Here is a 15,799-nt window from a genome sequence, read left to right as displayed (position 1 = left end):
ACTTATGGATGGTTTGTAGTTTCAAGTAAGACTTCTAGTTTTAATTGTCAAGTGTATTTTCTAAATTTATATGCTAATAGTGATTGGAAATTTGAAAAAAAATTGCAACTCTTTGCCTGCTACCCAAAATATCAATTTTACCTTTATCACTACAGATGGTATGTGGCGTGCCAAGTGACTCCGAACTGATTCCATGGTCTACAGACTCACTTTCAAGACTCTTTGCAACTCATGTTCTCAGATTTTGTTTGCACAGTTTGCTCTTATTGTGCATTGCACAATAATATTTATCAGTCTATCTGGTAATGTGTAGGTTTTCATGAAATTCTATTGTATTTATATTTTTTTCATACCTGCAAGAAACAAGTCTGAGGTAGTAAATGGATATATCCTCAGAGGCCACTTTATAAGGGACCCCTTTAAAGTTGCTCGTTATTGCAAATATCTATTCCACTATCGTGGCAGCAACTCAATGCATAAAAGCATGCAAACCTGGTCAAGAGATTTAGTCATTCAGACTAAATAAGGAATAAGGAAGAAATATGATCTAAGTGACTTTGACTGTGGAATGATTGCACTGGACAACACAGATTTTACTTCCTGAATACTTTTGGGTGTATTTTATGGATTTTGGGCAGTTGGCCATGAAAGTCACCATAAAATTTCCCTATCATGCATCATATTTTTGAATTCCCTATATTTGTTATTTCAATTCATAATTCAAGTCAGTTAAAACATTGCCCAAAATGTAAGTTGAAAAGCTTTCTATCTTGCTTAGGATTTTGATATTTGAAACATGCTTCCGAGAATAACTGATGCCAAGGTTAAATAAGGCATTTTTTTGTCGGTCCATGAATTACAGGTCATCAATGACGAGCAGTTTGAAGAGCCTCTGGTAGGACCAGAGAAATTCACATGTAGGCTTTCAAGGATGTTGTCGAAAATGTTCTTAGCAAATGCAAAGCACCAATCTACATGCAGTTGGTTGTTAAGCATCCAAAACAATTAAGTGCAATATGTCACTAAAAATTCATTTTCTGCCTTCCCATTTAGATTACTTCCCTGAAAGTCTTGGCACTGTTATTGACGAGCATGGTGAAATGTTTCACCAGGAGATTGTGCTCATGGGGAAACTGTGTCAGGGCAACTGGAATCCATCAATACTGGCTGATTATTGTTGGACTCTTAAGCGAGAAGCCTTGTACACTGAGTACAAACGAAAATAATCAATAAAACATTTTTGACTTAGTTGCACAATTGCAAAGTGTCAACATCATTGTGCAATTAAACACATATTCAATAAAACATAATTTCTTGTTTCTTAAAATTCCTACGTGATGCAACTAGTCTGAAATTATTATATGTTCGGCTTCAAGGGCTCTATCATAAAAACATCTCTGAGGAAGCAACACTTTCAGGAAAAAGTTTGTTGTCCTATGTTGTTGGTCCCAGATGGGGTGGTTTGTGTATCTTGGAAACTGCTGATTCCCTGGGATTTTCACACACTAGACTTTATAGGGAATGGTGTGGGGGAAAATAAATCCAGTGAGCACAGTTCTGTGGGGAAGGAAATAAAGCTTTTTTAAAGAGAGTTCAGAGGAGAAAGTCAGATTGGGTCAAACTGACAGGAAGGTGACAATAACTCATACCACATGTTACAACAGTGGGAATACATAACATGATGGGCTACATCAGCAGAAGACCACACTGGGTTCCACTCCAACCTAATAAGGTTGATAATTGTACCTTGATAATAAATTTTCTTTGAACTTTGAAGTGTTTCTAGCATTGATTTTTATTTCACACTTGCATTATGCAATTTCCACTGTTCTTTCATTGACATATTTTTGAGTTTATTTTATTTTCAGTGGTATATTCCCAAAGTAGAATTTGTAGATTCGTGCGGTAATGCTACTTTAGAGCTTTAATGGCACACAACTTTTGGCAAATAAAATGTTAGTTTATTGGACTAAATAACACAAGCTTCAGCTTTCAGTGCAAAATGAGTAAAAATTGGGGGACGTTCAAAACATTTGACTTGGAACACCCAGATTTCAGGGCTGGAGGAACACAATGATGGTGGCACTGGGTTAGGATTTAAAAAAAAATGAGGATGACTAGAATTAAGATTGAGATCTTGCTCAACCAGAAGTCAAAGATGGTACCAGTGTTATTATAAGCTGCTTTCTGCATATCTACTCATTTACCAAATAGCATTTTGAAAATAGAAAATGAACAGAACGTCGTGATTTAAATTACAGATGGTGATTTTTTCAATGAATGCAAATTTTTAGTGTGTCCATGGAATGGTTGTATTTTTCATGTTTATTAAACTTTGTTCATCCCACCATTTAATTAGTTTGCTTGTTGGATGATGCCAGTGAGGTTTTTATTTAGTCACTTAACATTTTTACACAACAATATGACTGATCAAAACTTACTTTTAAGCAGTACTAATTGTGTAATAGGAAATCTTGGAGGATGAACCTGGACTATAGGAAATTAACTTCATTATTCACAATTGCACCCATTTTTGTTCAGTTAACAGACCTTATGAAGTTTTTACTTATTTTATGAAATTGTCATTGTGCTATCAGCACTTTTATTAGATGAAATAAATAACTTGTGTTTTTTATTGAAGGTGCTGCAATGGAAGAGCTTCATAGCCTTGATCCTCGACGGCAAGAGTTGCTGGAGGCAAGGTTTACGGGAGGTGTGAGTACTGGGAGTGGAAGTGGAAGCACAGGAGCTAAAGTAAGTCCATAAGTAGGTCATTCTATATTGAGATAAAGGAGTAATATGACTATATAATTTGGAAATAACTTTTTATCACCACAGTTTTTCTTTGTATTTAAATTACCTTTTTCTGAAAAATACAGCAAAAATAAAGCCTAGTATCGTAAAGAAAATGATTTATAATATTTTTAAATGTATAAAACTTAATAGCCATCCAGATTTTTATAAACAAGTAACAGCAGAATTTGCAGTATTCTTCATTATCCTGTGACACTGAGAACAATTTGTGAAGAATAAATCCAAAGATTTGCGTCAGTTATTCACTGTGTACTGTTACGTTCCCCGTAACTGGGTGACTTACCAGCAAAGATAGAGAGGTCCGCTGAAGTCTGATGGTACTATTTTCAAACGTTTTTATTTATAAAGGGGCACAACCGTATGGTTAATACAAAACATTCAGATCATATACGTCGTCAATACTCAATCTAAAGCACAGGTATAGTAATAATCAATCAGAAATAAGCTCTATCGTTGTCTAGGGGATAATACTGAGTCCAATTGAAATATAAAAGTCACTCAGAAGTCTGCAGGCTTTTCCCGTTTGTGAACCGCTGGCGTTTCACGTTTTGGAGAGAGGGAGTGGTGAGAGAAAAGAACACTTGCCCGTTGTCTTTGCGAAGCAATTCCCTGGAATCAGTTGTTAGTTAAAAGCGATTTTCCTTTGGTTTTCAGCCATAGACTCCCGATCCGGAATCTAACGCACGTGGCTTCCTTCAAAATGGCTTCCCGCTCCGACGGGAAGCGCTATCGTGTCTTCTTAGTGTGTCTCCTTGGTGCGTCTGAGGGGCCGCCTCGGCAGCCCACCTTTTATCGGGACTTGCAGGGTTGTAGCTGTCAATCAGGGTGGGGTGTGGCAATCTTTCCCCATCACCCAGCCCACGTTGCCCTGAGGGTTTGCACATAGTCCAGTCCCCATTCCACAAAGGTGTCTCCAAGAGACAATGGCCATGTCCGTGGCTTTTGTCTGGCTGAGAGGCCAGACCACATTCCAAACCTTAAGGCTTCTCTCTTATTTTCCTGAGTCCAATTTCAGCACGTCGCTCTCTCTCTTGGGTCATTGACCCCCCCCCTTCACTAGGGCTCTTGCGATTCTCACAAAGGAGGGGGCTGGGGTCATAACAGTACCAAATATTGATCTTCGATGCTGACAATTTCGTAGCAGTTCACTGAGACAGAAAAACTTAGAATACAAATGCTGCAGAGTGTTTTCTGAGATCAGACATAAGGTACATAGGTTAATCCCATTTTGTTTTCCGTGAAAGGAAACAGTGGTTTAGCAATTTAAACTTGGGATAAGTTACTAGTTTATAAACTAATAATGTTTTAAATCTTCCACCAAAATTATTTAAATTGTCTAAAAGTGTTTTTTTTGGAAAAAAATAAGTATTTCAAGATACTTAGAGTTTTAAAAGTTTAGCTTGTGTACTGTGGCACAGCAGCTGGTGCTGCTTCCTCACAGCTACAGGTCCATGTTTCTGGTGCTCTCTATAGAGGTTCAGTTTGTGACCTTGTGGGTTTCCTCCCAGTGATGTAAATTGGTGACTATTATGTGCGCCTCAGTAAAGGTTATTGACAAGAAGGCTGAAATCAAAGTTGATGCCGTGGGTGGGAACGAATAAGTTTCAGGATTATAAGAAAGTAAGGAGAGGACAAATGGGATTTCTGCCCTGGGAACCTGCATGGACTGATGGGCTGTATAGTTTACTCCAGTCTTATAGTAAGCAGAAATATAAGACTGTTTTTAAAGCTTTGACCTATTCAAATCATCTCTTTGAAGATTTCAAATATGTTTAAATGTCCTAACTTTTGGAAATATTTGGTGTTTTAAGTGCAAGTCTTGACAGTTCCACCTAGGGCTAACGATGTGGCTTAGATGGTAATTTTTTCCCTTATTTTGTAGATGAAACTAGTTTTGGCCACCCCATTGCATAATCAGTACCTAATGGAGCAGAAGGTCTTGAGACAAACTTACACTTTATACAAGTTCCTTCAGGGAAAATGGCTAAAGTTAACATAGAATTTTTTTTGTGAGCACATTTAACTAGTGTTTATAAAACCTGGTTTAAGTCCAAATAAAACTGTTTTAATCATTTTTAGTTAACACTGTATTTCCAAAGCACACAGTTCTGCCGTAGGTAATTGCAGACTAATTGATGAATGAGTTTTTTTAATACTTGTGCAGTACCAATATACTATACTGTTATTTTTATTTCATAATTCCAATTTGTGCTGGAATTATGAAATAAAAATAATAGTATATGTTAGAAATATAAAAAGTACTTTGTAATTCTCATTTTAATCCTGGTTCCATTCATTTTGTTATTTGCTTTTCAAAACAGGTTTTAACAAATAATGAATCTTCTAACCATAGTTTTGGAAGTCTTGGATCATTAAGTGACAAAGAGTCGGAGGTAAGTATGAAGTTTAATTTTAGCCATTCTTTTTAATAGTAACTTACATGTAGGACATTGAATAGAATTCACATTTGAGTTTGGAAGGTGGCTTCGATATGTACTTGTGGGGTATGAGCATGTGAAATCGGAATGTATTTGCAAAATTAAGAAGTGCCTGCATGTAAATTGGATTTTCATTGAAATTCAAGGAATTGACAATGAGGCCTTCGGCATTGTCAGTTTCCTTCCTCTCATTCGTTATTCCTGGTGTTTTTATGTTGTAAGCAGAAGACTGTTTCGTAAGATCTTTTCCGTAATTCATCTCTCCCAAAAAAATGTGTGGTTCCCCTTTGTGTTTTTTCTCTGTAGAATAAAAGCAGAAAAATATGTTGCAATCAGGACACCTTATTACTTTCTAGCTTGGTCATTCTTTAGAACTTCTTGTTTAGCTGTCAGTGCTTTTCTGGACTTCATTCAAATAGTGTGTTCAAGGGCACAATTTAGCAACAATTGGTTAAAAATGCAGCTGATTTTTCCCCCAGAAAACATTTTTTCCAGGGGTGTTGATATCCAGCGGCATTGGTGCTGATTGCCTTAGCTGAAATGGTAATAAAATTGCAATTGGTAATCTTAACAGCAAAGGATGATCAACCTCTCAAATATTATTCTGGATAAGAGAGCTCTACTGTTAGTATTTGCCCAACCAGTGGTGTAGTGGCATCTGCAACAGACTTTGAGGTGTGTGGTCATGGGTTTGAATCCATCCGGCTCCTAGCATGCTTTCCATCCATGCTGTATTGAGCGTTGAGCTAGCAACTCGGTCTTGTAAAAAAAAACCCAGACACATGCTGAAGAAATGGCAAGGTTGCTGCCCGATGCGCAAGAAGGCACGGAGAGGACCAAGAACTAATGTACTTAAGCTTCTATTTGCATTTGGGCAATAATGCTTGACTGGCTTATTTTCTCACATTATCAGTTAGTTTCAGAGATGTAGCTGCTTCTAGAACTTTGGAGTTTATTGAGCAATACATTATGGCACATCTCTTGTTACGCTCTGTTGTTGGTTTCTGAAAATCCTGATCAGGAGATAAAAAGGAAAAGGGTAAAAAGAAAAGAGGAAAATGCATCATGTGACTTGCTTTAGCTCCAAGTATGATGTATCGCTTGTATAGGCATATTTTTCTTTGGTTAAATTGTGGATCTAAACAGGTGAGCTTCAGTTGGTGCTAGATTCCTGTGAGTTGCTTTGTGTAGAATTTCTGGTCCGTGTTTATGATTACCTTAATATTTTCTGTTTGTTGCATTTGTGTTACTCGTATGTAAATATATGGCAATAGATAGAGCTAATCCACTTTGTTTTGCTCATCTTAGAGCTCTGCATACCTACTGTATCTACTTGTGAATGGTGACCAAAAATTAAGCAGCAAAGGGAAGATGTCAGCTCCAAAGTTATTCACATCTTCCACAATAGTGAAGTCCAAATACATGAACATTACAGCACAGTACAGGCTCTTCAGCTCGCAATGTTGTGCCAACCTTTTAACCTACTCCAAGATCAATCTAACACTTCCTTCTTACATAGCCCTCCATTTTTTTTGTCTTTCATCCATGTGCCTGTCTATGTTCCTAATATATTTGCCTCTACCACCACCTCACTAAAGCATTCCACAACACCCACCCCACTCTTTTGGGGGGAGGGGAGGAACAACCTACCTCAGACATTCCCCCCCCCCCACATAATACTTTCCTCTAATTAACTTAAAATTACACCCTCTCATATTATCCATTTCTGCTTGGGGGAAAAGATGCTGGCTGTCCATTCTTAACATCTTGTACACCTCTATCAAGTCATCTTTTATCTTCATTTGCTTCAAAGAGAAAAGCCCTAGCTTGCTCGACCTTTCCGTATAAGACATGCCTTCTAATCCAGACAGCATCTGGTAAATCTCCTCTTCACCCTCTCTAAAGCTTCTGCATCCTGCCTGTAATGAGGGTACAAGGACTAAACACAGTACTCCCAAGTTTTATAGAGATGCAACATTATCTCATGGCATTTCAACTCACGGTAATCTCTTCCCTCATTTCTTGTAGGTTAGCAGTGATATTTGCATCTTCACTTGCCACAGGAGATTGGATGGTGGCAAATATTATTCCTCTGTTCAGGAAAGGGAAAAGGTAATAGTACGAGGCAGAAGCAGTTACACCACATTCGGCCAGAAGAGCCGAGTAGATTATCTATCTCCATTTCTATCTCAGAAGTCAATTTCCAACCAACTCAGTTCATTCCATGTGATAGTAAGAAATGACTGAGAGAACTGGATACGGTAATGCTTTTTGGGCCACCCAGCCGCGGAACCAATGACCTGACCTGAAATTGATTTGTTATTGGCCGCACCTCTAAGTAAGCTGATGCAGTGCAGTTTTAAAACTGGTATCTATTCCACAATTGGAAAAATATCCAGCTGTATCCTATTCACAAAAAAGAAATCAGACAAATCTAGTAGAGCTCATTGCTACCAGATCTTTCTGTTCTTGGTCAGCAGCAAAATGGCAGAAATTGACAATTGAGTGTTGTTGAGCAGCATTTGCATTCCTGCTCACCAGATGGATTTTTCCAGAACTACTATTTTTCCAGTAATTTTTATTCCATCATCCTCTTTTTTTTTTTATTCCCCATTCTGGTTTTCCCCCCCACCCCGTTTCTTCTCACCTGCTGATCATCTCCTTCTGGTGTCTCTCCTCTTTCCCATTTTGTTTCCCATGGTCCACTGCAGTCACCTATCAGATTCTTTCTTCAGCCCTTTACCACTTCCAGCTGTCACCTCCAACTTCTTACTTCATCCCCCTTCCCCACCCACCTATCTTCCCCTCACCTGGTTTTCCCTATCACCTGCCAGCTTAACTCCTTCCACTCTTCCCAGTACCTTATTTTCACACCTTCTCTTCTTCCTTGCCAGTCCTGATGAAGGCTCTTGGCCTGATATGTTAATTGTTTATTTCACTTCATGCATGCTGTCTGAACTGCTGAGTTGTTCCAGCATTTTTGTTTGTTGCTCAAGGTTTCCAGCATCTGCAAAATCTCTTGTTTATGTTAATGATTGCTTCCAGTAAGATGTGGTACGCTCAGATGCAGTGGCCTCTCTAGGTCTAACCAAAGGTGCAAACATTCGTCCTTTGTCTTTTTCACAATCACAAGACTGGATACTAAGAACACTTAATACATGAGGTCAACCTCAATAGAGTTGCTGGACTGCGATGGAGCTTGACTTTGCTGCACACCATGTTACAGCCTGCTTCGCCCAACCAGGGAAGAAGGCGTCAATGGCAGTGCACGATCCAATGGCATTTTTGCTGCGATTGCAAGACCCTGTTGGACATTGGTATTGTAGAATACTGAGAGTCTGATTCACTAGAACATTGGCGAGACCGATGGTGTGGGAGCTGCGTGGCTTGTGTGTGCATTGAACTTGCCTGTGTCCACCATTCGTACTATTTACATGCAGAGAGAAAGAATCTTGAAAGCTGCCAATGTTACTATTGGTTCTGCTAGTTACAAAGTGGTCTTTCTTAAGGTTGATTTATACTGTCACATCTATGCCGTAGGTACTGCGTACCCTACGCCGTACCTACACCATAAGGTGACGTGCACCTCCCCAAAAACGTAACTCACGTGTTGTGGCGATGCAGACAGCAACAACTGTGATTGGTCCGCTTGGTAGCATCGCATTTCCTCCTATGCAGTTTCCGGTTGCTTCTTCTCCGCCATGTCTGTACACCGATGCGAAATAGATGAACCAAATCATCAAATCTACCTTCCGACGTGCAAAAATGTTTGAAATGCATTTCCTCGTCTATGTCTCTCATGAAGAAACTTGACACAGTGGCATAGAAACCCCACCGCCAACTAGCTTTTTGGCACACACCAACGCATGCTCACTATGGCGTAGAGCCTATGCAGAAGTGAAAATCAGAGTGATGGCATAGCCCATACGCAGAAGTATAAATCAGCCTTTAGTCAGCATCCAGTAATGGATAAAATGGAAAGTCTATTGCTTGAGTGGATTGATGGGTGTACAAAGCGTGGTGTTCCGTTAAGTTATCTTATACTTAAGGAGAGATCTGTCAGTCTTTTTAATAAGCTGAAACAGAAAGCATTGGATGATGGTGTTGAAAGTGTTGCGAAAGTGGAATTTAAAGGTAGTCATGGGTGGTTTGATCGGTTTTTGTGGCAAGGGCAGCTTTGTAGCTTAAAGTTTACTGGAGAGAGTGCTTTGGCTGATACTGAAGCTGCTGAAAAGTTCTCAGAAGGACTTAAGAAAATAATTACAGAAGGAGGTTACTCATATAAGCAAGTGTTTAACTGTGACGAAACTGCAATTTATTGGAAAAAATTGCTGAGCAAGACATTTATTTCGATAGAAGAAAAGCAAGCTAAGGGACACAAGGCATCGAAGGACAGGTTTACCCTAATGCCTAATATTAACATCACTGGTGATGCTGTTCTCAAGCCTCTACTAGTGTACCATTCAGAAAATCCAAAGGGCACTTAAAGGCTTGCAGATGCTCTCGATAGGCTAACAGTCTCAATGAGAAATGGCGTTTGCAGGAAACTGTCCCGAAGCAGTTAACGATTTTAAAGGCTTTGAACCAACAACAATAAATACGGCAATAGTGACTTTGGCTAAGGAGGCTGGGTGTGTGGAAGTTGACAAAGATGATGTTGAAGAGGTTTTGGCATCCCATGACCAAGAACTGACAGTTGAAGAGCTGATGCAATTGCAAGAGGAAAGGATACGAATCGAAACGGAACGCAATAGCGAATGGCCGGAAAGTGAAGTCGTCCAGGAACTAAACGTGAAGCACTTGCATGAGATTTTTCACTACAATTGACAGTGCTGCAATGATTGCAGAAAAGTATGACTTTAATTTTGAAAGGGTATGTAGGTTTAGGGCAGGTTTACAGGATGTTTTGAGTGCTTACAAAGAGGTATGATAGAAAAATGCGTGCGACTAAGCGGTCAAGCATACTGTCATATTTCAAGCCTTCCACAGCAGATGTTGAACCTTGACCTTTGACATCAAGGCAGGCAGACATAGAAGAAGGTATAGACATTAGTGACCTACCTGCCTGCCCTGATGGATTCAGACAATGATGAGATGTTAATAGATTACCCTCTTCCTCTCTCTGCTACACCCCAGTCTCCTGTATGTCCCACCACCCCAACCTCTGACAACTCAGCCTAACACACCATCATCACCACCACCTCTCAACCTTCCAGTGTGTTCGCTGTCTTCCCGATTCTGGTAGGTGAAACTACACTGTACATACATTATTTCTACTTTATATAGGCTGTGTATTTATCATATCATTCCTGCTTTTACTATATGTTAGTGTTATTTTAGGTTTTATGTGCTATTTGGTATGATTTGGTAGGTTATTGTTTGGATCTGGGAAAGCTCAAGAATTTTTCCCATATAAATTAATGGTAATTGCTTCTTCGCTTTCTGCCATTACGGCTTACGAAAGGTTTCATAGGAATGCTGTACTTTCGGATAGCAGGGGAAACCTGTAATAATATTCAAGCCAAAATGAGCACGAGTTTTATTTATTAAAAATGTTCATTAGAGATGTGCATTATGTTCTGTCCCAAGCTGATAGCCTGTGTTACCCATTTAAAGTTTGTATAAACTATGGTAAATTATAATTTTTGCTTACTTGGTTTGGATGGTGGTATTGCAACTGAGACCAGAGTTTACTACCCTTGAAAATGTGTGTTGAGCTACAGCCTTGAATTAATGCACCTTTTTTGGTGAAGTACAACCTCGCATCTTCTGGATTTAGCCTAGCGATGCATGAATAGCAGTGTATTTCCAAGTTGGGGTGGTGCGCAGCTGTGGAGGGGAACATACAAGTGCTGGTGGGTTTCTGTGTATTCAAAGGTCTTGCCCTCAGTGATTTGAAAATGTGGGTTTGTCTCATTGTAGATGGCATTCATTAGACTCTCTGTTAATGGTGCTGAAGGAGTGAATGCTTGGGGTGGTGGATAGGGTAACAGTTAAGCTGGCAGAGTGGTTGCAGGTGATATCAAGCTTGGGCATTGCTGCATTGGCGTTGACCCAGGCAAGTGGCAAATATTCTGTTTTGGCTTGTGCTTTGAACGAGGAGGAAAGGTTTTAGAATGTTAACAGGTGAGTTGCGCTGCACTGGATACCCAGTGTCTTGCCTTTTTAAGGTGTTCTTGATGGTGGGGGAAGCTTGTGCCTGTTATGGAGTTGGAATACTAATTTTAATCTTTTTGGCGCATTTTTTAATCAATGGTCAGCTGAGATCCTTGCATGGCAGTGAGATCTCTGGCTGATGCATTGGCAGTGTTGGAAACTGTAGTCCATGGCAAATGAGCAATGAGCAGATGCCATTGACCTTTTGGACATTTTCCATTCTGGGCCCTTGTTTGTTTGTTTGTTTTATTATGAACATGATAAATGGTGTTTCAATGAAAACATTGCTTGGTTCCTTTTCAGTAGCAATTTGCTGGTTTCTGATTGTCTAGTGTCATATTTATTATTTTGAAAGCTCACCTAAGAACCGTACACTTTGATAGAATATTTTGTTTTCAGTGTTTTTTTACTTCATTTTATGTTAAGCCTTCTCATGGATTACAGTTGTGCCATTAAAAACAATCACCAAACAATAGGTGATTAATCCAGTAAACAAGATTTCAGCTGGTTATGCATCAGAAGACTTAAATGAAGGATTGGAGTTAAATGTACAAATGCAGCTTGTAGATGTAACACTTTCTAAATGAAATTTAAAACTATTGGTAATATTTTGTGTGGAACGCACAGAAAATGTGTTTTAATAATGTTGCTCTGTGCACTTCAAAAAAAAAGTTGTTTATAATCTAAATATTTTTCCTCATTGCAAAGTAATGTCCATTATAGTTCTTTTAAGACACTTCATAGCGTTTGCAGAACAAAATGATTTTCAAGCCAGCTGAATTTGGGTGGTTGTGCAGAATCATTTGAATACATTTATCACTGCTTAAAATGATCAACAATGATTTTAAATGTTTAAAGTAAATGATAAAGAATGACAAATACTTGCAACTTGAGACCTAATAAAGACAGCTTCTGTGCTGCATGTTGTTGCAAGTGTATATTATGCACTTTTCAATTTACTTTGTGCAGTTGACATGCCACATAAGACCATATAGGAGCAGAATTGGGCCATTTGGCCTGTCATGGCTGATCCATGTTTCCTCTCAGTCCCAATCTCTTGCCTTTTGCCTGTATCACTTCCATGTACTGATCAATCAAGAATCTATCAACCTCTTCCTTAAATATACATAAAAATTTGGCCTCCACAGTCACCTGTGGCAAAGAATTCCACAGATTCACCACTCTTTGGCTAAAGAAATTCCCCCTTGCCTCCATTCTAAAAGGACACCCGCCTATTCTGAGGCTGTGTCCACTGGTCTTAGACTCTCCCACCACAGGTAACATTCTTTCAACATCCATTCTATCAAGGCCTTTCACCATTCGATAAGTTTCGATGAGGTCACCCCTCATTCTTTTTGAATTCTAGTGAACACAGGCCCAGAAACATCAAATGCTCTTTATATGACAAGCCATTCAATCCTGGAATCATTTGGATGAATCGCCTTGGAACCCTCTCCGGTTTCAGCACATTCTTTCTAAGGGGCCCAAAACTACTCACAATATTCCAAGTGATGCTTCACTAGTGCTTTAGAAATTCTCAACATTACGTTCTTGCTTTTGTATTTTACTCTTCTTGAAATAAACGCTAGCGTCGCATTGACTTTCTCACCAGACTCAACCTTTAGGGAATCCTGCCCAAGGACTCACAAGTCCCGTTGCACCTCAGTTTTGTCTTTTCTATCCATTTAAAAACTAGTCAACCCTTTCATTTCTTCCACCAAAGTACATGACCCTACATTTCCTGACACTGTACTCCATCTGACACCTCTGTGCCCATTCTTATAATCTTAAGTCCTTCTGTAGCCTCTCTACTTCCTCAAAACTACCTGCTCCTCCACCTATCTTAGTTTGAGCCACCGATTCTATCATCCAAATAATTGAAGTATAACGTAAAAAAATCGGTCCCAACACAGACTGCTGTGGAACACCAGGAAAGGCTCCTTTTTTTCCTCATTCTTTGCATACTGTTTATTAGCCACTGCTTTATCTATGCTAGAATCTTTCCTGTAATACCATGGGCTTGTAGCTTGTTAAGCCGCCTCGTGTGGCACCTTGTCGAAGGCCTTCTGAAAATGCAAGTGTGCAACATCAACTGATTTTCCTCCTTTTGTCTATCCTGCTTGTTATTTCTTCAAAGAATTCCCATCGCTATCAAGCAGATTTTCCGTTGAGGAAACCATGCTGACTATGGCTTATTTTTTTCCGTGTGCCTCCAAGTACCCTGAGACCTCTTCCTGAATAATTGACTCCCAACATCTTCCCAACCTCTGAGGTCAGACTAATTCTCTCCCCTCTTGAAGAGTGGAGTGACATTTGCAATTTTCCAGTCTTTCCATTCCAGAAACTAGTGATTCTTGAAAGATTATTACTAATGCCTCCACGATCTCTTCAGCCACCTCTTTCAGAACTCTGGGGTGTACACCATCTGGTCCAGGTGACTCATCTACCTCCAAACCTTTTCAGTTTCCTGCGAACCTTCTCTCTAATAATGGTAACTTCACACTTCATACCCTCTGACATCTGGAACATTTACCATACTGCTAAGTGTCTCCCACAGTGATGACTGATGCAAAATACTTATTCAGTTCATCTGCCATTTTGTTGACCCTCATTACTACCTCTCTAGCATTGTTTTCCAGCAGTTCGATATCCACTCTTACCTCGCTTTTACACTTTATGCATCTGAGGAAACTTTTGGTTTCTTCTTTAATATTGATTAGCTTACTTTCGTATTTCATCTTTACTTTAATGACTTTTTTAGTTGCCTTCTTTTGGTTTTTAAAAGCTTCCCAATCTTTTAACTTCCCATTAATTTTTGCCCTATTGTATGTCCTCTCTTTGGCTTTGATTTCTCCTGTTGGCCATGGTCATGTCATCTTTCCTTTAGAATACTATTTCCTCTTTGGGATGTATCTTGTGTCTTCCAGATTTCTTCCAGAAATTCCAGCCATTGCTGCTCTGCCGTCATTCCTGCCTGTGTTCTTTTCCAATCATTTCTAGCCAACTCTTCTCTCATGTCTCTGTAAACCCTTTACTCCACTGTTATATTGATGCATCTGACTTCAGCTTCTCTTTCTCAAACTTCAGTGTGAATTTGATCATATTATGATCACTTTCCCCTAAGGGTTCTTTTACTTAAGCTCTTGAATCAATTCTGGTTCATTGCACAACACCCAGTCCAGAATAGCTGATCCTCTAGTGGGCTCAAACACAAGTTGCTCTATAAAGCCATTTTGTAGATACTCAAGAAATCTCCCCCCCCCCCCCCCCCCCCCCCCCCCCGTAATCCAGCATCAACCTGATTTTCCCAATCTGCCTGTATATTGAAGTACCTCATGAATATTGTAACATTGCCCTTTTGGCATGCATTTTCTATCTTCCATTGTAATTTGTAGGCTGCATTGTTACTGCTGTTTGGGGGCCTGTATACAACTCTCATCAGGGTCTTTTTACCTTTGCAGTTCCTTAGCTCCATCCACAATGATTCAACACCTTTCAACCCTATATCACCTCTTTCTAATAATTTTTTTACCAACAGAGCAATGCCCCCTCCCCTTGCCTTCCCGCCTGTCCTTTTGATACAATGTGTACTCTTGGACATTAAGCTCCCAGCTATAATCTTTCTGCCATGATTCAGTGATACCTACAACATCATACCCATCAATCTGCACCCGTGCTGCAAGTTCATCTACCTTATTCTGTATGCTGCGTGCAAATACAGCACGTTCGGTTCTGTATTCATCCTTTTCGATTTTGTCCGCCTTTTACATAGCAGCTCATCCTTTTCACTGCAGTTTTGCCTTATCAACAGCCTCTCCTCACTACACATTGCCTCTCTAAACCAGCTGCCTCATCTTCAGCACTATCATCTGCCTTTCCTATGATACTTGCATTGAAATGCAGGCAGGTCAGAACATTCATTGCACCAAACTCAACTTTTTGATTCCAACTTTGTGGTCTTACCAGCATCTGCCCTCATAACCTCTTCACTAACTGTTTTGGCACTCTGGCTCCCATTCTCCTGCAACTCTAGTTTAAACCCCAGCATGCAGCACCAACAAACCTTCCCGCTAGGACATTAGTTTCCCAGTAGTTCAGGTGCAAACCATCCCTTCTGTATAGGTTCCACTTTCTCTGGAAGAGATCAGAATGATGAAAAATCTTATGCCCTCCCTCCTATACCAACTCCTTAGACATGTACTTAAACTGTATATTCTCCCTAATTCTGGCCTTGTAAGCATGTAGCATGGGTAGCAATCCTGAGATCCCAACTGTGGAGGTCCTGCCCTTTAACTTAGCATCTGACTTCCTGAACTCCCTATGCAGAGACTTGTCACTCATCCTACCCTTGTCATTGGTACCAACGTGGACCGTGACTTCTGGCTGTTTAC

The 15,799-nt window shown here is 39.7% G+C and overlaps 1 protein-coding gene across 8 annotated transcripts in view; it reads left to right on the top strand.

Moving 5' to 3' along the window:
* tlk1a (tousled-like kinase 1a) overlaps positions 1-15,799 on the top strand; it is a 137,491-nt gene that overhangs the window by 48,923 nt on the left and 72,769 nt on the right. For all 8 annotated transcript variants that reach the window (XM_073047286.1, XM_073047285.1, XM_073047284.1 and 5 more), the window contains 2 exons: positions 2,642-2,754; positions 5,136-5,207. In XM_073047286.1, the coding sequence (XP_072903387.1) occupies positions 2,642-2,754; positions 5,136-5,207 (185 nt within the window). The remainder of the gene's footprint in view (positions 1-2,641; positions 2,755-5,135; positions 5,208-15,799) is intronic.

The sequence above is a fragment of the Hemitrygon akajei genome, chromosome 5, assembly GCF_048418815.1.
Source record: "Hemitrygon akajei chromosome 5, sHemAka1.3, whole genome shotgun sequence".
Classification (NCBI taxonomy): domain Eukaryota; kingdom Metazoa; phylum Chordata; class Chondrichthyes; order Myliobatiformes; family Dasyatidae; genus Hemitrygon; species Hemitrygon akajei.
Note: the sequence above shows the minus strand (reverse complement) of the source record. Positions and strands in the feature narration are given on the sequence as shown.